Here is a 27,770-nt window from a genome sequence, read left to right as displayed (position 1 = left end):
GTTATAGTGTTAGTGCAACTGTTACCAGCATCAGTGCCTTCTTTGCTTTCATCGTAGTTATATTCATCCATTTGTTGTTTTAAAGTGACAGTCACAATGCATAGGGACAGCTGCTGTGATCTCAGCTGCCTCACAGTGATTCTGGGCTTTCTCGTCTCTTCTAGTCGGGCTCTTGAAAACATCACTGAATGTGGACTCAGGTGCTCTCAGGTAGTTTATATTCTATAACACGCAAAAAAAATTTTTTATTGAAATGTTCTGGTCAAATGTTTATGCTGTGATACCTCTAACTGTAGCTCTAACTATTTCAGGGAGTTTTAATGTTTTGTGCTAACTTCATATATTGGATTTTTTAAAAAAAAGTTGTGGTGAATAATTGTGTTTAACAAGTAAAGGATGTTGCTGTTGGCAAATGAATCTCTTTGCACCCACAAAATACCCAGTCAATTCCCATCACAGTATATTTTGTGACACACTTTGAGACGTATTGAAGATGTGATAAGATGCAATATCAAATGCCATGATTCTTCTTTTTATTATTATGACAGATTCCAGAGGCCACCAGCCACTATTAAATGTTATGAAATGTCTTTTAGCTTCAGATTACAGACAGAAAGTGGTAAAGATATATTCGAGCAGACTAAAGCTGATGATTCCAATTTGGATATCTTGGAATGAGAAGGAATATAATAATAATAATTATTAAATCGATAATATGGCAACAAACTCTATTTAACAGTTAACCACTGCAAGGTAAAGGTAAAGTTCACCTAAATAATTACACAATGATCATTGATGTTGTATTTTACTGTTGGTTATCGGATCAATAATAATTTTTCTTTGTCTTGTTTCAGGCACTTTTAGGATGTAATGATAATAATCTTTACGTTTGATGTAACATTCTCATGTATCAATGTAATAGCATTCTATAGAATCTTTCACTTCAAGAGGTTGCCTCAAAGTGTTTGGCAATATTTCATGGCAAGTGTAGTGACTGCATATGATATAGGCAAAAGCAGCAGCCCATTTGTGCATGGCAAAGTCCCACAAACATGAAGTGAATGACCGATTTTATTTGATGAGGCCAGGATACCAGGAGAAACTCTCTTCACTTTTCAAATAGTGCCACAGGATTTTAACACTTAGAATCATAGAATCGTACAGCTCAAAAAGAGGCCATTTGGCCCATCGAGTTTGTGCCGGCTCTTTGAAAAGAGCAATGTAATGTCAATCCCACTCCTCAGCCCTTTCCCCATAACCCTGCAAACCCGTCCTCCTCAAATACCCGTCCATCGCGTTTTTAAAAGTAGTTATCGAATCGGCCTCCACCACCCTTTCAGGCAATGCATTCCAGTTGAACAGGCAGGTTTAATGTCCTGTCGAAAGATTGGCACCTCTGACAATGCAGAGCTCTCCCATCATTGCATTGGATGGTCAGCCTAGACTGTGAATTCAAAGTCCCAAAGTGTGGCTTGAATCCTCAACCTTCTGACAAGATCACTTCCAACTGAGCTGAGAGGTATAAATGTATTGCAGTCTTCTGTTGGAATCTTGAAGATCAGCTTTGGTAATAATAATAATAATAATAATAATCCTTGCATTTGATATGGCGCTTTTCACGTCTTCCAGACGTCTCAAAGCGCTTCACAGAATATGCTGTAAAGTGAATTGACTATATTTGTGGGCGAAACGCGGCAGCCAATTGCGCACAACAGTGTCCCACAAACAGTCGATCCAGGGATCCAGGGAATCGAGGTGCTGGTAGTTGGGGTCTCAATGACTACCATGCTGATTTATCATTAATCAGAAATAAGCAGCTAAGATGCCCAAAGGATTTGGTATTGAGGTTACATTGTAGAAATATTTAAGCGTGGAAAAATAAAATCTAGATCAAGCCGATAATTTTTTAGGTAGGCAAATCATTTTGTACATGTTACACCACACATTACACATGTTGAAATATTATCCAAGTTACAGGTCACACTCTGATGGTCATCTCAGTGAAAATGGAAATGTTGCCCCATCTCCATTACAATGCACTCTACTGTACTGTTGAGATTTGAGGTTAACGGGAATTTTTCCAAAAAATCCTGATAAGAAACATCTTCAGTAAATGCTTCCAATGTAGCTCACTGTTTGTGGGAATATCTGTTATCAGCCTTTTAGTTATCAGTTAATTTTAGTTGACATATCTGTTACTTTTATTGTGCATTTTAATGTAAATAGATAAATGATTAGATAATTTGGTCGCTCAAACCCCAGAGAGCCTTCAGCCTCTCTGCCCCCACCCTTTCGACCGCCATCCTACATTCCCTTCGCCTTGATACTTCCCTCCCTTACCTCCTTCAAGGTGCGTCTAAGACCCTCCTCTTCGACCATGCCTTTGGCCATCCTTCTACCCATACCCGCCCTGCCCTCCATCCTTCTTGATCCCAATCCCCTGCTCAGGTCCAAATCCCTGACAGTCCAGCACCTTGAAATGTCCTCCCAACATGAAAGGCAATATACAAATTGTGTTGTTGTCAAGTGAGTATAAGATTGGGCTTGGATGCAATGCTTTCATAGTTGAACAACCTGTTATAATTTGCTGTTAAACTCACACACAACTAACACAGAGTGATCATTTCGACAATATTAATTTGCTACCTGCTCAAACCAGCATCAACAGTTTGCACTTATATAGCAGATTCCAATTGCAGAGAACAGCGCAAAGCACTTTAGAAAGAAGGAGCGAAACCTAAGCGAGGAGGGGGCAGATGACTAAATTCTTAATCAAAGAGATATGTCTTTAGACAGGTTTTGAAAGCAAAGCAAGAGAGGGAATGAGGTGGAGGGATCTTAGGAGAGTTCCAGAGGGCAGGGTTTAAAGTGGCTTAATGCCCATGTGGGGGGGAGGGTAGATCACAGAAGTATGGTAGGACTAGGCCGTAAAGGAAATTGAGGAAAAAATGAGGATTTGTAAAAATTATACATACCCTTGGAGAAGAAGGAAAGACGGATCAAATTATATTCGGAAGAGAAGGGGTGAAATCTATTACGGAAACAGATTTATATAAATGCAAGTTGTTGTTGTATTTTATTCTTAACAGTTTTACCATTTTGTTTACGTTTCCCTACCACACGTTGCCCTCATTTACCCAATGATGTCATTACGAGAGGTTCCCACGCATGTCCTGCTGCTTTAGTGTATCTGTAAAATAAAAGGAGTCATTCTTTGTGTGTGTTGGGGGGGTGGGGGGGGTGTTGTAGCAGCTGTCTGAGAGCCGGCCAAGCAGAGGCGGTGGATTGGGGAGTAAGCAGGTTGGAGAGGTAGGGAGGTGCCAGGGCATGAAGGGATGTGTAGACGAGTGTAAGGATCTTGAAGTTGAACCATTTCTGTGATAGGGAGCCTGGTGAGCACTAATGTAATGGGGGGTATGGAGTTTAGAGCGGGTGAGTATATAGGTGGCAGAGTTTTGTATCAGTTAGATTTTGTGTATACTGGAGCTGGAGAGACTAGAGTGTGATCCCTGGACTTCACATGTTTGGTTTGCCTCCATATCATGCCATTTGCCCTAGTTTTCCAAAATAGTGTTTCTATGCGGAAGGGTAATGATTTACGGATACATTAAATGGATGAGGGAAATAAAAGCAATATTATTAGGTTTATGGTTTTCATACTTGATTATGACAGGGAAACATACTTTTCTTTTAGCTTTGAACTTAAATTATTTCCCTTAAATTATTTCTCTGTCAAACTTGTGAATTTAAACTAACGTCCACTGGCGAGTGGATTGGTAACCCGAGGACACCGATTTAAAATAATAATAATAATAATCCTTGCATTTGATAGAGCGCTTTTCACGTCAGGAGGATGTCCCAAAGCGCTTCACAGAACACACTGTGTGAATTGACTGTATATTTGTGGGCGAACGCGGCAGCCAATTGCGCACAGCAATGTCCCACAAACAGTCGTAGATTGAAAATGACCAATTTATTATTATTTTTGGTTTTGGAGGGATTATTATTAGGCTCTGTGTGGAGTAAGGAAACTTGCCCAAGGTTTCGCCCTCTGCCTGGAATTGACCTCAGGTCTCTCGCTTGCAAAGCGAGTGCTCTAACCACTGAGCTGCAGGACTATTTGGAGCTGCAGGACTCCAAATAGTTGTTAAAAGAAGCAAAGGGGAGGAGAATTTTTTTCACACAGCGAGTTGTTCAGATCTGGAATGCATTGCCAGAAATGGTGGCAGAAGCCGATTCAATAACAAGTTTTAACAATAACCAGATTACATTTGTACAGTGCCTTTCACATTGAGATGATGCCCCAAGGCATTTTCATACAATTGTAATGAGTGGAATTCATCGACCACTGGAATTTCACCGAAAATATGTTTCATTCTCTAATATGCAAAAGCTTCTCTGGAATATAAAAATCAAATAGACATTTCTTGTCACTGTTTATTTTATACACTTTTCCTAAGAAAATTTAAGATAATAGGAAATTTTAGAAATTTCTTCAATGCAATCTTAATTGGAAAAACGTTTTTTTACAGTTCTTAAAATAAAGTGCACAAAACAATAGAATCATAGAATCCTGTTTCATCATTGCCTGTTTCAGCTCTTTAAAATAGATACTAAATGCTCTCATTCCCTTATACTAGTTGATATATTTGCACGTGTGCCAAAAAACATTTGCAATTGACAGTCGCTTTGTTACTATTTATTGTTTCCTTTGTATTTATCCCTTCTAACAAGTAATTGAGTCCGGCCTCTATAGTTTCTTTCATATTCCCATTCTCAATGTTGGCTAATAGCTTTCCTTTTTGTTCTTTCAGGGGCTTCATTGCAACAGCAAAATGTATTATTGTGAGTATCACATCTTCACTGTAATACAAAATAATTTATTAATGTTGTGGATGTGCGTCACTTGGTAGGGAAGCGACAGGAAGGGAAATGAGGAAGTCTGGCAAGACGCTTCCTACTTCCCATTCCTTCTAATTCATCCATAGGAACATAAGAACATAGGAAAACTGGAGGTGGCCATTCAGCCCAACAAGCCTGTTCCATCAGTTCATTTGATCTTGGCAGATCTATTCATTCTAATGCTTCACCCTTTCAATGCCCCCCTTAATACTGCTACTACCCAACCGCTCATCTGGCTAACTCATGTTTTCACCGACAAAATACACAGTCATTACAATTTACAGTATATTCTGGGAAGCACTTTGAGATTTCTTGAAGATGTGATAAGGTGTTATATCAAATGCAAGAATTATTATTATTATTAAACATCCTTATTGATTCTGCCTCTAAAGCTTTCTGGGACAAAACATCATCACAATCCTCTGTGAGAGGAAATGCTTTATGACCTTAGCATTACTGGTCCTAGTTCTGATCCCCATGGATTGGATATGTCTACTGGAATGATCCGTCACAAGATTACAAGATTTGCTTTGGCCCATCTGTTCTCATCCTTCCAGAACACCCACCCCTACCATCCTCCCATCACAGCTTCAGTCAGTACAATGGCCTCAACCATCCTTGCTGGCAGTCTGGTCCAGTTATTAATTACCCTCTGGGTAATGAAAAACTTCTTGATATCTGTCCTGAAATTGCCCTTTGCAACTCTGAACCAGTGTCCTCGTGTTCTACTGTCTTGGTGCATCCAAAAATATGGTTCAGGGTTTAGTTTTTCGATCTTGTTTAACATTTTATAAAATAACGTTATTCAGTGCAGTTATTCTTCCCATAGCACTACAAAAACATATGTAGCGAATATTTTCAGGGCAGTCTTTCCATAGTTTGGTTGTTCAGTTTAAATAAATTATTGCTGAACCAGTTGTAGATTAGGAGCATCTTGTGATTACAGAGCAATACTTTCTGATACTACAAGGCAGGAGAACAAGAGGTTTAAAGTTGCAAAGGACTATTTCAGGGCAGAATCTAGAAAGTATTTTGTTACCCAGAGGGGAAATTAACAACTGGAACAGTTTACTAAGAAGTATAGTTAAGGCCAGGACATAGGACACATTTAAGAAACAATTTGATGCTGTATTGGGAAGATGGTGGAGTGGGTATAATGGAAGGATGAGATCAATTGGCCAATGGACCTGTTCATCCAAATCTCTCTTGTAACCTTGTGATTAGTTTGGCTAACCAATGCATATCTTCTATGCTGCATATGAGATATCAATATTTACATGTCCTAACAATGATTGCATTGTGCTCCTTTTGCAGATGACCAGTATCGCGACTGCCGCAAACATCGATCATCCCTGCCGTCAAAAGTTGTGGAGGATCTCAAAATGTTTACAGTGTTGAAATGTGAAAGGAAGAGGCAATGTTCCATACGCTTGAGAGTTAAAGCAACATTGATGCTTAATGGTATTCTTCCCATTCTCCCTGTATTCTTGAATTGACTGTATATTTTGTGGGCGAATCTCAGCAGCCAGTTGTGCACTGAAATGTCCCACAAACAGCTATGGCGTGAGAGACCAATTTATTTGGGGAATTAATGGCCAAGACTGTGGGAAAAACTCCCTTCTCTTTTCAAATAGTGTAATGGGATCTTTCACAACCATCTGAACAGGGATATTGGACCTTGTTCTGACTGATTGTGCCAACGTTAGCGAAGAGAACAAGCCTTTGATAAAAGAGGTAACACTTTGAGAATGTCTAACAACACATCCATGTATTTGGTTAAAAATATTTATATTCCCAGCAATAATAATAATAATCCTTGCATTTGATATAGCGCCTTATTACGTCATTGAGACATCTCAAAGCATTTCACAGAATATATTGTAAAGCGAATTCACTATATTTTTGGGGCAAAATTCTGCCCAGCAAAGGCCCACAAACAGTCGTGGATTTTTTTGGGGGAGGTGTGGGGGAATATGGGGGATTATTACCCCCTGAAAGCAATCCACCAATCAATGGGTTCCTGTCTACTGCTAGGCAAAAAGAGACATGTGGAGTAAGGAAACTTGCGCAAGGTTTAAGTAGGTTGAAGGTGTAGATTTTCTGAAGTGTGCCATCTGGTTGTTTCTGTTATGGGTGATAAATCTAGGCCAGAAGTTTGTCACAATAATTTATTTTGTGTTTTTAAGGTAACCAAGAATAACACCCTGCTAGCAGCAAAATGACTTATCTTTACTTTGCTCTGATATTACAGAACATATCCGTGGTGTTGAAATCTGCACTCTTTCAATGCACACCTTTCGTTCCCAATGTGTTGTCGTGAGAATCAAGAAAAATTCAAGTAAGAAACTTGCTGGACAGCTTGTGAGTATTCATTTTCATTGTGTTCAGTTGTTTACTGGTCAGTGTATGTATTCTGTTCTGTAGTTCAGCATAATCATAGAATCATAGAATTATACAGCACAGAAGGAGGCCATTTGGCCCATCGTGTCTGTGCCAGCTGTTTGAAAGAGCTATCCAAATTAATCCCACTCCCCCGCGCTCTCCCCATAGCCCTGTATATTTGTCCTCCCCAAATATCTGTCTACTTTTCTCTTGAAAGTTGAAATCAAATCGGCTTCCACCACCATTTCAGGCAATGCAGTAGTTAATGAGTCTGGGTTTCAAAATAGCCTTCCTCTTGAGGCAAGAGGAAACTAGATTGTGTTTCACAAGAGGATGAATAACACCCTTTGGTTTATTTGATCTTACCCCTCCACAATACCAAACTATAATTTTTCCATTACACCATCAAGCTGTTTCTTAAATGAATTCAGTGTCCTGACCTCAAGTGTCCTTTTATCTGAAGTGTATTTGATGTTTCTGAATTACATATGTATTCACACATATATGTATGTGTATAATTTAGATTCATATAGCCTAAATTAACTTTTTTCACATGTTACATTTGCTATTATTACCTTTAATATTAAGCACAAATAAAGTAGTTAAAGATAAAAAGCAATAAAAATATGGAGTTATTTGGGGGGTTTCTACACAATTTGGTTTTCCCCTGTTGCAACATCTACCTTCTTAGGAAGTGGGTTTATTTTTTTAACTAGATCAGAGAGTGTTATGAACTCAGAGATAGAAGATTCTGTCCGGTGCTTAACTTGGTGAAGATAACTATTTTCGAGAGATGTGATTCCTACCTTTACCTGGTTGTGTTTTATGCTTAGTGAAGTGCTCTGCGATGCTACCAAATGTGAAGGGCACTATATAAATGCAAGTTGTTGTTTCGTCGTTATTGAATAGATAAGTGCATATCTCAAGGCCTGTTCATACAATGCTTAATTAGTTTTTATGGGAAAAGTTGACAAGCTCTCCCTTGTGCCTTTCTACACTGCTGAGTTGGTTGATCTCTGTCAAGGTGGATAAGAAGGAGAAGAGGAATAAAAACAGATTTTTTTTTAGCCCAGAAAGTGACTATTCAACTTTTTATGTTATCCTTTCATGAATTTCTCTCTCCAGCTTTTTCACCCACATCCCTTAATGCTTTACTTCTCTTGTGCTGAGTCTTGCTGCAGATTACTTGTTTGTTGATCTCAGCAAATCTGATCTTAAGCAAGTATTGTATCTAAAGGATGTGATTTGCTAACTCAAAACCGCAACCTTTGCAATTCCTTCCTTACAGGTGGAAATAGAGCACAGCTGTTTTAACGCCGAGATTGCTGACCTTATCTCTGTGACGTTCAAAACGATCCCTTACTACTGCGATATCTACCTAAACCAGGAATACGAGGTCGAAGGTATGAATCTATTTAGAAATGAGTACATGTTATTGTAACGTGAAATAACTCTTTCAAAACACTTCCCTCCATGAGGTTGCTTCCACTGTGGCAACTTATATTCTGCAATGAAAAGAGCTTTGTGGGTAATGGCCAAGTAAAATAAGGTTCCGACATAAAGTGTTTCTACTCTTGACTGAGACTTTCTTTGCAGTGGGTAAGTAAGGCTTTCAATTGGTAAGACTACTGGCTCCCAATATCAATGGACAGGAGACTCTCAGGAGAATACCTGTGGTGGGAGGGAACACCCCCCGACTTCATTAAAATGTTTTTTGCTCTAGTTGTTGCTGTCGACCCAGCTGACTGTGATTTGGATCCTGCTGGCATGCAAGTCGCAGCTTTTCATTGCTGGTTTGAGGAATGGCAGCATACCTTATCTTTGTACCTATTTAAGTATTGTTGTTTTATTATAGTTTTAACTAGTACAAATGCTATACATTTGTGTTAGGTCAAGAGTGTATTGAACGTATGTATCAAGTGCCAATTGCTGAAAAAAAGCAATCCTTTCATTTCTAGTTTATAATGACATCGAGTGATAGATCCAGATTTGGGAAAAATAATGCAAGTTGAATAAATAGACTCAGGTTTCCCAAGTAGTATATTTCACTTTGGTTCAATTGTTAACTCAAATTATTGTAGCTTTACTGCAAGAAGACTTGGTTTGCAAAGTGTGGCACAATGGAGTCTTGCACACAGTTGGGGAATACCAGCTTATCTTATCTTCATATCTTTTAAGGAAATAATTTACTTAAGTAGTCCTGTTTTATTATAGTGTTAACTAGTACAAATGCTGTATATTTGTGCTAGGTCAATAATTTATTTAACATGCGCCAATTGCAAAAAAAACACAATCCTAGTTTCAATTTAGTGGTTGTAAAGCATCAATTATGAAAGTCCCCAGATGTCCACAATATTCACAATACAACAACAACAATAATTTGCATTTATAAAGTGCCCTTTCACAGGATAGCATCTCAGGGACCTTAACAGTGGTGGCAGGCCCAGATTAATAATAATCCTTGCATTTGACATAGCACCTTATCATGTCTTCGAGACATCTCAAAGAGCTTCATAGAATATACTGTGAAGTGAATTGCCTGTATATTTTGTGGGCGAAATGTCGCAGCCAATTGTGCACAGCAGCGTCCCACAAACAGTCGTGGAATGAGTGACAAATTATTATTATTATTTTATTGTATTAAGTCTAAAAACATGTGAATATTTGGGTCTCTGACATGCACATTTATACTTAATCTGTACCAAATAGAATTCAGCATGTGTCGTTGTTACCTGTGGCAGAAAAGAAAGTGTTCAAAGTTCCCCATTGTTTGTTCAGTGGTCACCGTTATGTTTGTGCAGATGAGAGTCTTGGTGCAATTACACAAACAGTGATGGAGTAAATTGATTCTGCAATGAAAGCATTGGTTTGGAATCATATTCATGTAGTTTGGAATTTTACAGTTTGAGATTACAATCAGAAGATCTAAACTTTTTATTTTAATTTTAGATTGTAACAATGAAGATATCGGAAGAAATATTCCAATCTGCATAGGTACAATAATACTCTACTAGTTATACAATTCCTCGAATGTTTGTTTTGTCATACTTTTTCGAATTTGAGCACTGAGCAAACTAACTAACTAACACTATTTACTTTCTCATCACATTTCAGCTGGCAAACTGAACTATCTTATTAACAAAACTGAGAAGACAATATCTATTCAAGTGTCTGATTTTTTAGAGGATCAGGCCTACACTGTGCGATTGTGCCACAAGTGGTTCACTTGTGAAGATGTGGGAACAATTGCATTGGTAAGTGATCATTTTTGTTTCATCATGAATTCTGTCCCCTACAAACTAAACAGTTGATAAACAATTAATAACTAAAACATTTTCATTTTTATTGTGCCATTGCTAAAACATAATAATAATTACCATTGCATTTGATATAGCATCTTATCACATCAGTGACCTGTCTCAAAGTGCTTCACAGGATCTGACTGTAGAATGAAGTGACTGTGGATTTACCTGAGGGATTGTGGGCTTGGAAACTGGAAGAAATGGTGTCCAGGGAATCTTTAATGTCCACCTGAATAGACAGCTGGAATCATGATTTTACATCTTATTCAAAGGACATAATCTCCAAAAGCGCAATGCTTCCCCAGCACAATACTGGAGTGTCAGCCAAGCTTCCTCGAATCGGAGCTACAAATTATGAAGAAATAAATGTTAAATTTTTTCTCAATTGGAAAGAAAAGACATACAGGAAACATGTTCCAGGTGTTTAAAGACAAGGGAGGCCTAGAGTTCTTAAACAGCCACCTTCATGCAAAATGTGAACAGGCACAAATGTAGATTGTAACATCGGTGTGAGTGGGAGGAATAACCTCACTTTATCTGATTTCCTTGTATTGCGTTAATACCAAAAGGTGTTCTTGTTACTTTATTATTCATAAAACATGTTCCTTATTACTGTGTAGTTAATAAAAACCCTCTGTTTTACAGATAAAAGCGCAGGATTCCATCAAAGAAGTCACCTTGGCATACTCTCGGATAGTGCCTTGTTTGTGTATGGAGGTAATTAAATATAATTTATGTTCTCAACAGGTTCCTGAACTAGGATTAAGAGTTCAAATCACACATAGTTATATATATTTTATATATTTGGTGGTGGTGCGATGGGGTGGATCCAGAAATTGGTGAAGCCTCTCTAGTTTTAGTCTCTGAGAAATGTTTTGCTTGGCAATTGTGAAGTCTATATTCCATCTCTAAGAGTGACCTTCTGCTCATATATATTTTAGTCAATAATATACCAAAATATAAAATAATGTTAAATAAATAACAACAACTTCCACCCTTCATGCACAATAGCACCTCGGAATATTTAAATAAAAGTCTAAATACAAATTCTATTTTGGAACATTAAAAATGAGACGTTGCAAATTTCAGCTTAAAAAAATGCAACGATTTGTTGAAAATAAATAATTTTATTTGTAAATAATTTTATTTATTTTATAATCTAACACAAAAGTATAATTTTAATGTCAAATGTTATAACTGTAAGATACATAAAAATGTATTATTGCCTTGTGAAATGACAAACTCTTTTCAGGCACAATCTGTTTTCTCTAAAGTTAATTTGCATTGACCAAAATAAGAAATGCTGAGGTCTAAGAAGCAGTAGAACAATTTATAACACAATCCACGAATAATGACAAGGAATGTTTCACAGAATTCTTGTAATCCTGTAATCTATTTCGGAACGGGATCCCACAAGTTGGATATGACATGCCGTCATTTATTGGCAATACTCTATTGTTTACAACTCTTGTCCTCTTTGTCTTGGTTTACGAGACTTGGTCTCTATTGACTCTTTCTTAAATGAATGGTGAATGTCAGGCCCACTTGCTTTTGAAATTACAATCTTTGTTTATTGTGCTGATATTTTAGGGCTGGTCAGCAATTCCCGATTCAAGGAGGATACAGCTTTGTCCTTTTAAAAACTGTAAGTCGCAGCACTAAAGTAAAACATTGTCACGTGTCGTTAATAATAATCCTTGCATTTGATGTCGCGCCTCATTGCGTCTTCGAGACGTCTCAAAGCACTTCACAGAATCTACTGTAAAGTGAATTAACTGTGTATTTTGTGGGCGAAACACGGTAGCCAATTGCGCACAGCAGTGTCCCACAAATGGTCATGGATTGAGTGACCAAATTATTATTCATATCTTTTTGGAAAAGCAATCCGCCAATTAACTAACAACCAGCTTCCTATTTACAATTAGGTAAACAGAGATGTGTGGAGTAAGGAAACTTGCCTAAGGTTCTACCCCTGTCTGGGAATCGAACCCTCTCGCTTGTGATGCGAATTCTCTAACCACGAAGCTACAGGATTCCACAAGCAACTTGGGTGGTGGTGGGGGGGGGAGTATGGGAAGGGACAGATTGGCACAAGAGTGACACGTTTTGTAGCAAGTTTCTCGTGTTTAAAAGAAAGCCCCAACCCCCCACTCTCTCCTGTTTTATATTGTTCTCTTCCTGGCTTTTAAGCAATAACTGTAACAAACTGTTGTAATTTCATGTCCCCAGGAAGTGGGAAAGGGAATGATTGGCACAACCATTTTCTCAAACCACCCTCTTGATGGAAGGACAGTGTTGTGGGTGTTCATGAAGGATGAGATCAGATGGGCCAAAGGGCCTTCTTCATTTGAATTGATCTTGTGACCTTGTGTCAGCCTAGTGTATTGGTAACACTCTCACCTCTGAGTCAGAAGTTTATAGTTTCAAGACCCACATCAGGACTTGGAATTACATAGTCTAAGCTGACACTGCAGTTCTGGGGAGTGTCGCACTCTCGGAGCTGCCATCCTTCACATGAGACGTTAAACCAAGTTCCTGTCTGCCTGTTCAGGTGGACGTTAAAGATCCCATGGCAATATTTGAAAAGAGAAGGGAGTTTCTCCCACGTTCTGGCCAACAATTCCCCAAACAAAATAGGTCACTCAATCCATGGCTGTTTGTGGGACATTGCTGTTTGCAACTGGCTGCTGCATTTCTCCCACAAAATACGAAGTCAAAACCACCTTACACAATTTCCTGGCTAGCACTTTGAGACATCTCAATGTAAAGGCACTATATCAAATGCAAGGATTATTATTATTATTATTATTACTCCTTTCAAAATATTGAATCCAATCTGAACCCATTCCCTGACAGTCGATAAGTAAAAATCAATCTGGCCATTTATGAACTTGTTCCCAGTTGACCTGCGTTTTTGCAGTATAAATGATCCAAGACTAGTATTAATTGAGTAGTCTGAGGGAAATATATATGGTTTGATGAATGGAATTATCACAGTACTTCCGTCTTTCAGCACATTCGGAAATGTGAATGATTGAGTTTGCAAAATGTCTACCCACAATTCCATAAATATTTGTTTAGAAATATTAATCAAAGAATCCATGAGCATAAAAATGAGGAATGAAAAGGTTGCGTTAATTCTGACAGCGAGTATTAGGATTATGGTAAATCATTGCAGAATGGGGATATGTTCTAATGCTGTCCATTACCTTAAGGCAACGAAATGCAGACTTCCAGTGTGTCACTGAACTTTAAAGACATCCTCCTCAGTGAAATTCAAGGATTATTTTTATTATTAATATGTATATATATACACGAATACTGAACTTGAAAGCAAAGGGAGTCTCTCTTGGTGTCCTGGCCAATAATCCTCCATATAAAATTGGTCATTCACATCATGGCTGTTTGTGGGACTTTGCTGTTTGCAAATTGGCTGCCAAATTAACTTGCAAAATACGCACTCACTACACTTTACAGTATATCCTGTGCCACATTTTGAGACATCCTCCTGACATGAAAGGAACTATATCAAATCCAAGAATTATTATATTATATTGTTATTATGTTATTCACCTCTGTTTTTCCTGTGTGTCTATAGACACAGCTGAACTCTGGAATGGAATTACTTATGATCCTATCGCACAGGAGTTAGCATGGAAACCCATCTGCCCAGTGCAAGTTGTTGTCAACTTCTGCTGGATGACTGGAGAGGATGACCACTGCATAGACCTACCAAACTCCATACACAAAGTACAAAAGGAAGTATGTACATGACTCTTCAACCTGTTTGTCCGCAGCACTGAAGAATCTGTTCATGCAGATTATTGTTTAGCCATTTGCTAAGGTTTGCTGCAGCACTGACTGTCCAGCACCTTGGGATGTCCTCCCAATATAAAAGGCGCAATACAAATGTAGTTTTGTTGTTGTTGTTGTTGTTGCATGAAAACTATCTCTAACTAGTGTGTCAGACAGGCTCAGTTGGTAGCACTAGCTTCTGAGTCAAGAAGGTTGTGGGTTCAAACTACACGTTGAGACTTTGAACTGCTGCTGGACTTGTGCTGCCTTGTTAGAGATACTGTCATTAGGATGAGATGTTAAACCAAGGTCCCCATTTGATTGTTCAGGTGAACGTTAAAGATCCTATTCTGTTATTCAAAAACATTGTTGTGTGTAAATTGGCTGCCATGTTGGCTGACAAAATACAGTCACTAGACTTTACAGTATAGCCTGTTATGCGCTTTGATTTATACTCCCAATGCAATAGCAAATGTAAGAATCATTATTATCTCCACCATTAGAGCTCCAAGCAAAAAAAAGTGTTTTATCTGAACATGTGTGATGGTGAATAATATTATTTTTTTAATTACTATTTTGACTAGGTGAAATATTCACGTGTAGATCCGCACCCAACGTTGTGTGTAAAGGTAAAATATTTTCCAGCTCCAATTTATCTTCAGTTTATGGTTAAATTATAGTTTCAATGTCTGCCCTTCCTTGTGTTTTTTAAATACTTTAAAACAAACTACTTTCTAAGGCACGAGTGCAAATAATCCCAAATAAGCTAACTTATCCCACCCTTTCATGGCAAAGTAGATCTTTGGTGAAATCTCTCCAACTGAGAAAATTCCCTGTATAATAAACCTTGCTGTGTAAATTTGCCCCTCAAGAAACCCATATAGTGCTGTTTGTAGGCAACTTTTTCTTTTTACCTTCGGTAACCTTTGATTCTGTAGGTATATCAATGAACAGCAATATGTAGCAGTAATTCAGCAAATATAGGAATTTTGTCAATGTGCACCTAAAATAAATAAAAATATTATTATTATATAAAACAAGCGCTTGACAGTGGCAGAGTCTGACAACGAATGTAAGGATTATTCTTATTATAATGAAAGGCAAGTGAGTACCGTGCTCCCACTAGCAACATTTTGCCCTCCCAGATTTAGTATGGGCAGATCCAGAGTACAGTTCTATCTATCTTCAACTTCTGCCCCAATAGTTAGGGTGAAATTCCACCTGGCTCTAGATTTACTCTATTAACATAGCGCTCGCCTACAAAATACACAGTTACTACACTTTACTGTAAATTATAGGAAGCGCTTTGAGCCTTTTCCTGATGTGAAAGATGCTATATCAAATGCAAGGATTATTATTATTAATTATTATTATTAATTATTATTATTATTAATCACTATTATTAGAGCATGTAGATTGTGGCAGATTGTTCAGTCTTAACTTTGAAGTTCTTAAAAGAAATTAATTACAGACAACCGGCTTTAAAATGAAGGCTGTATTTAAGATTTGGCCAAATTCTGCACACTCTAAAATGTTGCAACAGTAGAGTAAATGTAGACCCAAGTGAAATTTCTCCCCAATAATATGTTAACCATGACTATAGATGCTGGAAATCTGAAATAAAAACAGATGTCGCTGGGAACACGCATCGGGTCAGACAGCATCTATGGAGAGAGGAAAATGAGTTAACATTTCAGGTCCAACTCATGATGAAAGGTTATCGAATGAAATGTTAATTCAATAGCTGTCAACTCATTTTCCTCTCACCATATATGTTACCTGACCCTCTGAGTGTTCCGAGCAACTTCTGTTTTTACTCCGTTCTTCGTTTTTGAGAACTCTCCCCAAAAACATTTTAAAGCAGTCTGACAAACCAAAGACATTTTTTTATTTTTCATTTTTAAAAGTATGCTATAACGTACAAATTGCATTTTTTTATTATATGTTACAAAGAGCATCTTATTTTCCTATTTAAAAATGTAATTGGCAATTTTACAGATATTTTCATATCTTTTGATTCAATGTTTGGTATTAACAACCATCCGATTTTTATACTTCCTATTTAGTTTACCACAGATGAGCGATCTTGGGTGAGATGTCCTTTTGCCCATGGATATTTACCAGGTAAGGTTAATAAAGATTTTAAAACAGAAATTAGACACATATTTTGGGGACCTTCATTCAATTTCTTATTAATTTGAAGACAAAGTATAAAATTTGTCAATCGAAAGATGATTTGTTTTCAAGCAAACCAACTGCACAGCATCCCAGAGAATAGAAACCATGTGAATAGTAAACTACTGATTGCAGTTTTTAAATATGCTGAATCATTTATTTTATTTTCAGTTTGGAACATGAGCACTCGAATACAAGTGGACCAATTGCAGCTAACTTTCTCGACCCAAGACAAGTCTGAATTCAAGATGGCTCTTTGTAATAGGACTGCACCCTGGAGTTGTGAGCCAGTGAAGGAGACGCATGTTAGAGCAAATTGTGTGAGTTTATGTTGATTTAATTCTAATGACAATCCTTGCATTTGATATTGCGCCATTCACATCTCAAAGTGCTTCACAGGATTTACTGTAAAGGTTAGTGACTGTATTTTGTTATTGAGCATGACATGGCAAACAGCTTCGTGCTTTGATGGGAAAACGGTAGGGAAGTATTCTGTAAGGATGAGATCAAATGGGCTGCAGGGCATTCTTTGTCCAAACTGATCTGGTGATCTTGTGAGTCATATAGAACATGTTACAACAACAACAACTTGTTCACGCGAGATAGCTTCTTGGAGCACTTAACAGCGGTATGGTTTGACATCAAGCCGTGGAGAGAGGGGAGGAGACAGAAGGCACGGTCAAAGAGGAAAGTCTTCAGGTTTGATTTGAAGATGGGAAAAGAGGGGTCAGGATAGAGGGATTGAGGCAAGGACTTGCAGAGGGGTTAGTAAGGCTATGTGGAAGCTGAGTAGAAAGATTTGGAAAATCAATCACAAATGCTTAAACAAAAACTGATTTTGATTCATGATTTCATTTCTGGATCAAACCTATTAAGAAGATATTAAATGCAAATCATAATCTTTCCGACAGAGTGGCACCAATTCAATAGCTGTCAACCTGCCTCAGGAAGTATGTGACACAAACATTTGTATACAGGTAAGGGACGAGTCATTCACAAACTTAACTCAATAGCTTCTTGCTCTTGAATTCTTTGTTATGGTTTTAATAGCCTTACTCCCTGTGTTCTGAAACTGGTAAATAAATGTGTGGAGTAGTTCTACAGGAGCTAATTGCCTTTCGTGATCTCCTTTATATGTGATTTGGGAGAGTGATGGAAGGGCTATTTGTTTCAGAGCCATCACTGCTGTGCCCTCACTCGGTCTCATCATTTCCATGAAGGATTGCTTGGTAAGGGGCAAGGGGATGGAAAGGGATGGAAGGAATGAGATGCCTTCATTCCCATCTCAAACTAAGGCCTCTTACCTCAACATGCCCCTTTCGCACTCAAACTGAGGCTCGCTAATTCATGATTAGCTTCCTGCTTGCCATGGCTCAGCAGTACATTACACAATACATTCACCTATTGAGACATCAGGCCACAAATTGATTTTATGTAAAAAAGCAAAAATCATTAAAATCTCCCTTTTTGACCGTGCTTTTGTCCTCGGCTCCCTCTGCCCAGCTATCTCTCCTTCCACCCCCACCCCTCAAACCACCCCCATCTCCCAGCTTTGGCTCAAAATCAGTTGTGTGAAGCTTTTAGAGATATCCTCCAGGCACGAAAGGCACTACATAAATGTAAATTTTTGATGTTGAAATAAATCTGAATAATTTGCCTCGACAGGGTTGGAGGACAGATCTAGAATATTCTGTTCGGATTCAGATCTGTGATATAATATGCAGTAAGTATCTGTTCTCAATAAAATAAGATTTTAACTTAACTTCGACTTTCAGACGATAATTTTCTGTCACCTTTTCTGTTCTTCTTTCAGATTTTCACTTTTTTCTTCTAATTTTTTTTATTTACGAGGCCCATAGAACATAAAATATTTATGGCACAGAGGAATGCCATTTGGTCCATCCTGTGTCTCCTCGCTCCTTTAAGAGGAACCCTATCAGACCCAAGGATTATTATTATTATTTACCTGCCCTTTCCCCATACTGTGTAGTTGACTCATTTTACGGTGTTTAACTCGTTCCCTTGTGAAAGCCAATGTGGATTCTGTCGCAATCACCGCTCTTGTCAGGATATTCAATATCCTAATCACTCTGTGTGTGTGTGTGTGTGTGTGTGTGTGTGTGTGTGTGTAGTTGGGGACGAAAACCTCCTAACTTCCCATTTGCTTAATTGCTTGTTATGTTAGTCTGATGTCCTCTAGTCACTGACTCATCAACCAGTGGAAATAATATCTCTATTGACTCTATCAAAACCTCTCAATCAGATCAACCCTCAAGCTTCTTTGCTCCATTGCAATGTCAACAAATATCTATTTTTTTTATCACTATAGAGCTGAACTCCACAGAAGTTTCCTTACAATATGGCTTGATAATTTTATTTATTGGAATTTCATTATTTCTCGTGATCGCAGTTGGATATATATCATTCACAGGTGAGCAGTGTGCAACTGAGAACTAATAAAAATTACACAGAGATGTCAATAATTTTTGAAATTGCCGTTGATGGTTGAATGTTATTGATCTCGATAGACACTAGAATATAAGTGTTGCAAAAACATGATCTAATTAATTTGCTGCATACTTATATAGATCAATAATAATACATTAATAATACTTGCATTTGATATAGTGTTTTATCAAGTCTTTGCGACGTCTCAAAGCGCTTCACAGAATATACTGTAAAGTAAATTGACTATTGCATTTATATTGTGCCTTTCACATCAGGAGGACATCCTCGGATGAAAGTGCTAAAATATGATAAGAGATTGGCTAGATTTATTTTATATTCCTTAGATCTAGAAAGGTGAAGGGGTAATCAGAATGGGTGTTTATATGAAGAGAATTAGTAGTTACAAGAGTTTCTTCTACTTTATCTTTTCTTCTTTGTCTTCATTTCTTTTCTTCTTGTGTTCTTTATTTGATAACTTCTTCTTTCCTGGATCTATTCTGAAGAGTATCAGCTACAACCACTACATTTATACCCACTCGGTTGTTTGATCCTTCCTTCAACTCTAACCATCTAGCTTATCTCACAAATATCTTTTCCTCAATTTTACTTTCAGCCCACAAAACCATTTCATAAAAACATTCTTTGTACTCCTGACTGCATCCTGATCCGTATTTGTAAAAACATGGACTTCGATAAGAAAAGGTAGCTTTGCACTCAATTTCCTACAGTTTACAATTGCTTAGTTCAACCTTAACTCAAGACAAGAACTATTTGGTGATGCCACTTTTCCTCATTAATTTACCTAACCAAGAAAAGAAAGGGAAATGTCATCACACTTAAAAGCATAACAGTCAAAAACATTGGCTCAAGATAAAGTGGACACTATTCATTCCTAGCAAGGTTTCCTCTAGGGAGAGAGTGCGCATTCCATTCCAACAAACTGTCTCTGGAATTTCCTTGTGTAGGTGACCTCACCAGGCTCCATGACCCTATCACCCCCACCGTCACCCATCTCCACTTGCTCCCTATCCCCCAGAAGATAGAATTGAAAATCCTTGTCCTCAGCTTCAAGGCCCTCCATGGGCTTGCTCCTTCCTACCTCTGCAATCTGCTGTCCTCATATCAACCTGTACACTCCCTCCGCTCAGCAGGCTGTGGCCTGCTCCATGTCCTCTGCCCGCCCCGGCATCAGCGGTCAGGCCTTCAGCCTTTCGGCCCCCATCCTTTGGAACTCTATCCCACATTTGCTTCGCCTCGCTCCTTCCCTTGCCTCCTTCAAGGCGCATCACATGTGTCAGACACGCTGCTGACCAAAAAAAGACTGCCCAAAAAATAGTAAGGTTACAAAGGTTAGAAAGTACAAAATGTTAATGATGTTAACAAAAGCTACAAATGTTCAATAATTACAGGCAAAATACATAGTAGTACTAGTCAACTAAATGATAATTCACCAAAGTATTTACAAGGATTGTACATGTTTCAGACTTATCAATAGTATATGTGCATCATTTTATATGGAGGAACCGACTTGTGCTCATAATTCTTCAAGGGTATGGAGGCAGAGTCAATTGGGATATGTAAAAGGGAGATAGAAAGATATTTGGCTGTAAAGGGGCACGGAATAAGGCCAATAAAAATCCTTGAATTTGATATATTGCCCATAATATTGAGAAAGTCTCAAGGTGCTTCACATACTCCAGTGATTGCATGTTAATAGACAAATGCAGCAACCAATTTGCACGGCAATGTTGTGCAAGATGAAAATGGGATTAAAAGTTCTATTATGATCTTATAATTCCTTCCCACTTACAAAGCCTGCCTAAAATTAAGATTTATCGCTTTGACCATGCTTTTGGTCACGGATAGTGATGCAATCTAAGACCTCATATCATTTTAAGACATTTACTGATTCCTACTCCTTAAGCTAATGGAGTAACTTGATGAAAAGACAATAGGTAAAACATAATTTAAACCTAATTTATGGAAGTATTGTTCTGTATAAACATGTACATTGCAAAGCTATTGGGGATCTGTTAGGTATAGTGATTGATATGTAGACTTTCAGTATGGGCAAGCATGATAAAATTTAAATCATAGCTGTGAGACTGCTTACCTTTCACTGTGCTGAGTCTGAGCAGCATAGAGTTCCAAGACAGGGGAAGAAAAACTGATAAGACTAATCCTTCCCATCTTATCACCCAAGCAACAATCAACAAAGTGGCATTGACCAGAAGCAGCAATAAATGCCTCGACTTCAATGCTGTCTGAGGTGATGGTGGAAGTTAGACCATAGGAAGCACCAATGAGAACGGATAGAAAAAAGTACAACCAAAACTAAATTGTATTTAAAAACAATTTCACTGAATTCAAATGATTGTTTTGATGTGGGTGGCTGAATGACGCCAACATGCCAACCAAGTCTAAATGATCTAACTTGGGAACTATGTACTGGATGTATTTGTTTACTGAGAATAACTTGCTTTAATAGGTGTAGAAAATAATGTTGTTCCACCTGGTTATCTTTCTATCTTTTTCTCCTCTACACTTTTCAAGAGTCAATCATTGCAGTAAAAGCATAATATTTTTCTGAACCGAAATGAAAACAATGTCACGTTGTAATGTGAGGGTTGAGATTAAGGGCTTAAGTTCATTTGTACAACTGGTTGTACAACTTGCCAAACTTTACACAACCTTCAAATTGTGATTGAACCATTGTGATGATTCATTAAAACTAAACATACATTTGTTAAACCATATCTTATTCTGTTCAGTTTCATCTTTCTACAATGTTTATTTGTCCAGTTCCATATATTACAGTGCCTTGGGACGTCCTCCCGTTGTGAAAGATTCTATACAAATGTAATCTTGTTGTTGTATAAGCAGATAATATTCGTCCACCGTTGTGCCTCCACCCTTGACTCCGAGGCACTGCTGCTCTGGCAGATGTCTGTTGGACATCAAGTCCTGGATGAGGGGTAATTGTCCTCAACTCAACATTGACAAAATTGAGATTATCCTGCTTAGGTCCCGCCAGTGCCTCCACACCTAAGTGTTTACATCTCTATAGTCGCTATTCTAGATTCTAGAATAGAGAGCCTGCAAGGAACCTTTGTGTTTTGTTTGACCCTTAACTCTTCTCTAAGTCTTTCATTCAGCCCTTTCCTCCAATATTGCCATGTTTGTCGTTACCTTCCCCCAACACAACCTACAAACTCCCCCACCATAACACCTCAGCTAAGAGTTTGTCACTTCCAGATTTGACCTTTCCAATGCCCTGATCACCAACCTCCCTAGCTCCAAGCACCACAAGCTTCAAACCATCCAAAAATTTGTAACCAATATCTTCTCTCACACTCTCACATAGGCTCCATGAGCCCATCTACCCCAATCATTGCGCATCTCCACTGGCTTCCTATCCTCAGTGTATGAACTTTAAGATCCTCATCCTCAAACGGTTTTAATGCCTCAATATCTTGTACCACCCTAACTCTGGGATCTCCTATGACCCTACTAGTCCCTTGACCACTCCTTCACAAGATTGGTTCTGATGATGAAGACCCTGGCAACCACTCGTTATTTATAATATTAATAATAATCCTTGCATTTGATACAGCGCATTATCATGTTGTTGAGAAGTCTCAAAGCGCTTCACAGAATAGACTGTAATGTGTAGTGACTGTGTGTTTTGTGGGTGAAATGTGGCAGCCAATTGTGCACAACAGTGTCCCACAAACAGTCGTGGATGGGATGCATGGCATATAGACAGGGAACATATTTTTTCCTGTTTTAGTCTCATGCTCACATTAGCCACAATTCCTGAGCTCAGAATTTTAACATGTCAGAACGTTTACGTTTGTTATACACTGCTTATCCACTGGATATTCTCCTTGGAGTTTGCCCTGAAATTACTCTATCATGTGTCCTCTTCTACTGTCTTGATGCATCCAAAAGTAAATATTCCTTTCCACCTTTGACCACCACTCAGTCTTTGTAAAGCACTTTGAGGTATTTTCCCTAAGTGAAAGGCGTTATATAAGATGTTGCATGAATTTTTGTCAACTGGATCTTACATACAATGTTATATGTAAAATAGTTTTATTCTGCATTCAAACTAACATGTTGGGTATCAGTAATTGGTACAATGTAAAGAATGCCTTGGAGATATCAGCCTGATATATGGAACCTGAGATGTTAACCTACTTGAAGTGTGCTACATAAATGCTTGTTGTTGTTTGTTGTTGTATTTAACTTGTTGAATTCAGCATTTAATTAACATGAAAGAACTCTAATGCAATCTAATTAAGTAAATTGTTTTGTAGCCAATATCACTATTATAAAGATCAAATTTCTGATTAATCATTTATTTATTAGTGTTTACAGAATATAGATAAATCAAAATGCTTTTAAGTGGCGCTTAATTGATCAGAGTACTACTATAAATCTTTATCTTTCTTAATAAATGATTCCTCAATTTTGTGGCCATGTGAACTTTACCTTGAGGAAGAGCATGATATATATTATATCTGATATATAATGTTGAATGTACAGCAAAAAAGCCATTGGAGCCCACTTAGTCTTCAAATCATATTTTAAGTTAAGACTTTCATTCATCTTATTAAAATGACCATTGGGTAACAACAATTTACACTTATATAGCGCCTTCTTCGCAGGGTGGCGTCTCAGTGGGTTTAACAGTGGTGGAGCCTGACTCCAAGCCAGGGGAAGGGGGAGGTGACCAGGGTCCAAGGTGGGACTTGAAAAAGGGGAGAGGGGGCAAGGCGGAGTAATTGAGGGAGAGTGTTCCAGAGTTTCAGGGCGTAGATGCTGAAAGCACAACCTCCGATGGAGGGTGAAAGGGATGAACAGGAGGCTGGTGCCAGTTGAGAGGAGGCGCTGGGTGATGGATTGAGGATGAGGAGGTCCGAGAGGTAGGGAGGTGCCGGAGAGTGAAGGGATTTGAACACGAGTGTGAGGATAATCAGGAATTCTGGGCTTGTATATATTGCCCATTGCTAGCTGTACATTGGAATTACATACTTGTAATGTTGCTGGGAGTCCCGACTTGGGGCTTTAACCCACTGGTAATGAAAAAGAAGAGGACTAAAGGGTTATAAGTTTGGGCATATATAAGGTAATCCTATATACTGTACTGCACTGTACATAATGGTACTTGTGTTGCTGTGAAATGACCTTTCTGGAATGTAACCGTTTAGAGTTGAACAAATGTTGGTTTAAAGTTAGATTGATAACCTTGAGTTTCATTAGATTAGCATAGAGGAAATTATATCAAAATTTGACTTTTTGGAAGTTTTGTTATCTGTGACTGATCTAATTTTTCCTTTTCTTTCTTTCAACATTTTATGTAGCTCACCAGCCTTACCGAAAATTGTTTCTGCAGTCAAAACAGTCACCTTAAAGGTACAAAGCTTTTAAATGTAGATTATATAAATAATATTAAGGAATTCATAATCATTTTCCTTGATGTAGGTTGATAACTGAAATTTATTACCAATATGTGTAGATCATCTGACCGAATATGTCTAGATTAATTTTCTAAAACTAACAATACAATTGCAGCACTCAATATAGTGGATAACCAATATCCAAAACTGACAAAACAAAAGTGTTTTGTTTGGGCAATATTGCCACTTAATGACGAATCAACCTTCTTATTCACTACTAATATACAATTAATTTATACAGAGATCAATAACATTCCTTGTATTTGATATAGCACCTTACCCGTTGGGATTGCATCTCAAAGTGTTCCACAGGATTCACTGTAGAGTATATATTTTGTTGGCAAACATAGCAACCAATTTGCTCACATCAATGTCCCACAAAAAATCATGGACTGAATGATCAGTTTTATTTGGGGGATTGTAAGGCAGAACACCAGGAAAATCTCTCTTTGAATGTTGCTATGAGATCTTTAATATCCACCTGGACAGGCAGATGGGACCTTGGATTAACGTCTCATCCGAAGGGTGGCTCATCCAACAATGCAGTGCACTCCCAGGAATGCACTGGAGTAGCCGTCTAAACGCTGAGTTCAAAATCCTGATGTGGGGCTTTGACTCAGAGGCAAGAGTGCTGTCCACCTGAACCAGGCTGACAAACATAATAATAAAGTAAACAAATGCATCTGTGTTTACTGATAATACAGTATTTGATGTTACTCAGCATGACTCCCACACATGCTAAATATTGAGTAACTGATGTGCATCAGCTTTGTTCTATCTTGTTTTCTCTTTATAAAATGTTGGAACTTAAATCCTGTCCAAATTTAAAAGCATTCATCCGTTCATATTGTCTTTTTCAGAACTCTCACACCACACCACACCCTGGCCTACCAGCTGTTTTGCTATTTTCTCCCTTGAAATGAAGATTGCCTTTGTTCTCAGACACTTGAGTTTAAAAAGTATGCAATGCTGAATAGTTTGGATCATTTTCTCAGTGTGTGATGCCTCACTAAAGCTAAAAGGTTCAACTATTTCAATTTGGTCCAAAGGAAGCTCAGAGAAACCTGACGACTTGAGAAAGAAGCAATAAATTATGGCTGAATATTGCAAGTTCTGCTGATGTGTCCCTTGGTGAATTAAATTATGTGTTATATATTGGACTAGATAGTGCCTACTTGTATGTTACGTTCACTCAGTCAGATGCTGATGAGCCTCAACATGGACTGATCGATCTTTCAGCTTGGTATGAGATTAAGGATTTAGAATCATTATTGTAATTCATATTATAGTAGTTTCTTGGCAGCTGCAAACACTTACAAAAAAATTCTAAGAACCAAGCCAACCCTTGGGGCTCAGGTTATCTGCGAGTTTAGTGACAATCTTTTGTCTTTGTTACAGAGAACTTGTTATTTTCTTTAGAAATCCAACCACACGTAACACCTCCTGAACATTGCTCGCTTCCATCAGTATCTCTCACACCACACCACACCCTGGCCTGCTGGGATCCCTTATTCAAGTCTTCATCACCTTCAGCCTTAAGTACTCTAACTCCCTGCTCTCCAGATTCACCAGATTATCCCAACACAAACTACCAACCATCTAGATCTCTAGCATCCATGTCCTCTCCTGCACACCATCCTCCATCAAGACCGCTGTCTCCCTATGCCCCAGTAGATTGATTTCAAGATTTGCCAACTCAATCTAGCATATTGGTTAGAGCATTTGCCTTGCCCTGGGTGGGGTGATACCTTAAGCAAATTTCCTTACTCCACATGCTTCTGTTTTCCTAGCAGTAAGTAGGAACCTGGTTGTTAGTTGATTGGTAGATCACTTTCTGGATGTAATAATCCCTTTATATATTTTTTTAAAAAATTGGTCTCTCAATCCACAACTGTTTGTGGGACACTGCTGTGTGCAATTGGCTGCCGTGTCTCCCCCACAAAATACACAGTCAATTCACTTTACAGTATATCCTGTGAAGAGCTTTGAGACGTCTTGATGATGTGATAAGGCACGATATCAAATATAAGGATTATTACATATTATTGAATGCCATCATGGCCTCACTCTGCTCTAATTTTGCAACCTCCTGCGACCTTACTGACCCAGCCGCTCCTCTGCTCAGCAAAACACCAGCCTGCTACACACTATTCCTGCTCTATCCCACCATTGGGTTGGGTGAGCTCTCCGGAATTCTGCCCCCACTTTCCTGAATTTGATTCCGGAGTCCCTCTGCTTTGGTCCTTCCTTCTTCTTCAAAACCTGCCATAAAATCTGTAGGTTAGATTGTGCTTTCATTCACCTTTGCCTTCCCATCCTTAGCTCCCATCGCCCTCTCCCATCTTGGGCTTATATCAGTTGTGTGAAGCACTTTGAGATGTTCTCCCAATGGGGAAGGTGCTATATAAATTGCTGTTGTTGTTAATGTTGTTGTTATATCTTTCATGTTGTCCAAAATCATTGTGAGCTAAATGCAAATGCAAAAATGCACTCAGATTGTCTATGACATCAGTTTAATCTTGTACCAGAAGTATATTTGTATTGACCTGTTGGGGTCAATTGTAGCATTTTTGAATCAATGTTTGATGTATANTTTTTAATCATAATCTATTTGAAAAATAAACTTTATACAGTAAATGCATAGTGCTCAAATTGTTATCTATTGTTATCTGAAAATGATTGCACAAGCCACATAAATGCACAAAACATGTATTATATTTGGTGCTACACAGATTATTCAAAGTATTATCAAAACTAGTCCATTGTTGGGCTCCACTGATGGCTCGGGTCATAAAGTCATGATTTAATGTGGAATTGACCCGATCATACAGAACTGCAAGGTCTCAGGTTTGATCACGGGTCTATGCTGAGTTATAATAATCCTTACATTTGGTACAACGCTTTTCACACTTGGAGGACATCCCAAAGTGTCAAACTGGAACTGGAACATGCAGTGACTGTAGGGACGCACAGAGAAATTCCCTTCTTTTTGACTACCCAAACTCACAGAATCTGTGAACAATTTTGGTGTCAGATTTGATCCCCAGCTTTCCTTTTTACCACACATCCGTGGACTGCTTTTTTCCACCTGCGCCATATTGCCCAACTCTATTCATACTGCACAACCGATGCCTTGTCACTTCCGGTGCACTTTTCCAATGCCCTGGCCGTGCCTTCAGCCAGTACGCTCCAAAACTGTGGAATTCTCTCCCTCAATCCCTTCGCCTTGCCCCTCCATCCTCACCTTCAAATCCTGCCTAAAGCCTGTCCTTTTTGATTCTGCTTAGGGTCACCTCCCCCTCCC

General features: G+C 38.4%; 1 protein-coding gene across 2 annotated transcripts; it reads left to right on the top strand.

Annotated features, from left to right (window-relative positions):
* On the top strand, window positions 1-26,164 carry LOC103177027 (putative interleukin-17 receptor E-like). Of its 2 annotated transcripts, XM_007890975.2 has the most exons (18): window positions 1-210; window positions 4,815-4,845; window positions 6,217-6,363; window positions 7,154-7,263; window positions 8,573-8,687; window positions 10,234-10,278; window positions 10,399-10,538; window positions 11,232-11,303; window positions 12,177-12,231; window positions 14,185-14,348; window positions 14,966-15,010; window positions 16,448-16,505; window positions 16,728-16,876; window positions 17,468-17,533; window positions 18,222-18,279; window positions 18,886-18,987; window positions 24,371-24,422; window positions 25,327-26,164. In XM_007890975.2, exons 1-17 carry the CDS (start codon window positions 97-99, stop codon window positions 24,418-24,420), a joined length of 1,521 nt encoding a protein of 506 aa, XP_007889166.1. In that variant the 5' UTR covers window positions 1-96; the 3' UTR covers window positions 24,421-24,422; window positions 25,327-26,164. The 2 variants fall into 2 exon arrangements, with proteins under 2 accessions (XP_007889166.1, XP_042190729.1); XM_042334795.1 differs by lacking the exon at window positions 10,234-10,278.
* The last annotated feature ends 1,606 nt before the right edge of the window (window positions 26,165-27,770 follow it).

The sequence above is a fragment of the Callorhinchus milii genome, unplaced genomic scaffold, assembly GCF_018977255.1.
Source record: "Callorhinchus milii isolate IMCB2004 unplaced genomic scaffold, IMCB_Cmil_1.0 Scaffold5, whole genome shotgun sequence".
NCBI classification, from domain to species: Eukaryota; Metazoa; Chordata; class Chondrichthyes; order Chimaeriformes; family Callorhinchidae; genus Callorhinchus; species Callorhinchus milii.
Note: the sequence above shows the minus strand (reverse complement) of the source record. Positions and strands in the feature narration are given on the sequence as shown.

Coding starts and splice junctions, on each gene's coding strand:
- LOC103177027 (XM_007890975.2), top strand. CDS start 97: ATGCATAGGGACAGCTGCTGTGATCTCAGCTGCCTCACAGTGATTCTG. Junction 11,304..12,176: donor TGCCTTGTTTGTGTATGGAG/GTAATTAAATAT, acceptor CTGATATTTTAG/GGCTGGTCAGCAATTCCCGA. Junction 15,011..16,447: donor ACCCAACGTTGTGTGTAAAG/GTAAAATATTTT, acceptor CTTCCTATTTAG/TTTACCACAGATGAGCGATC.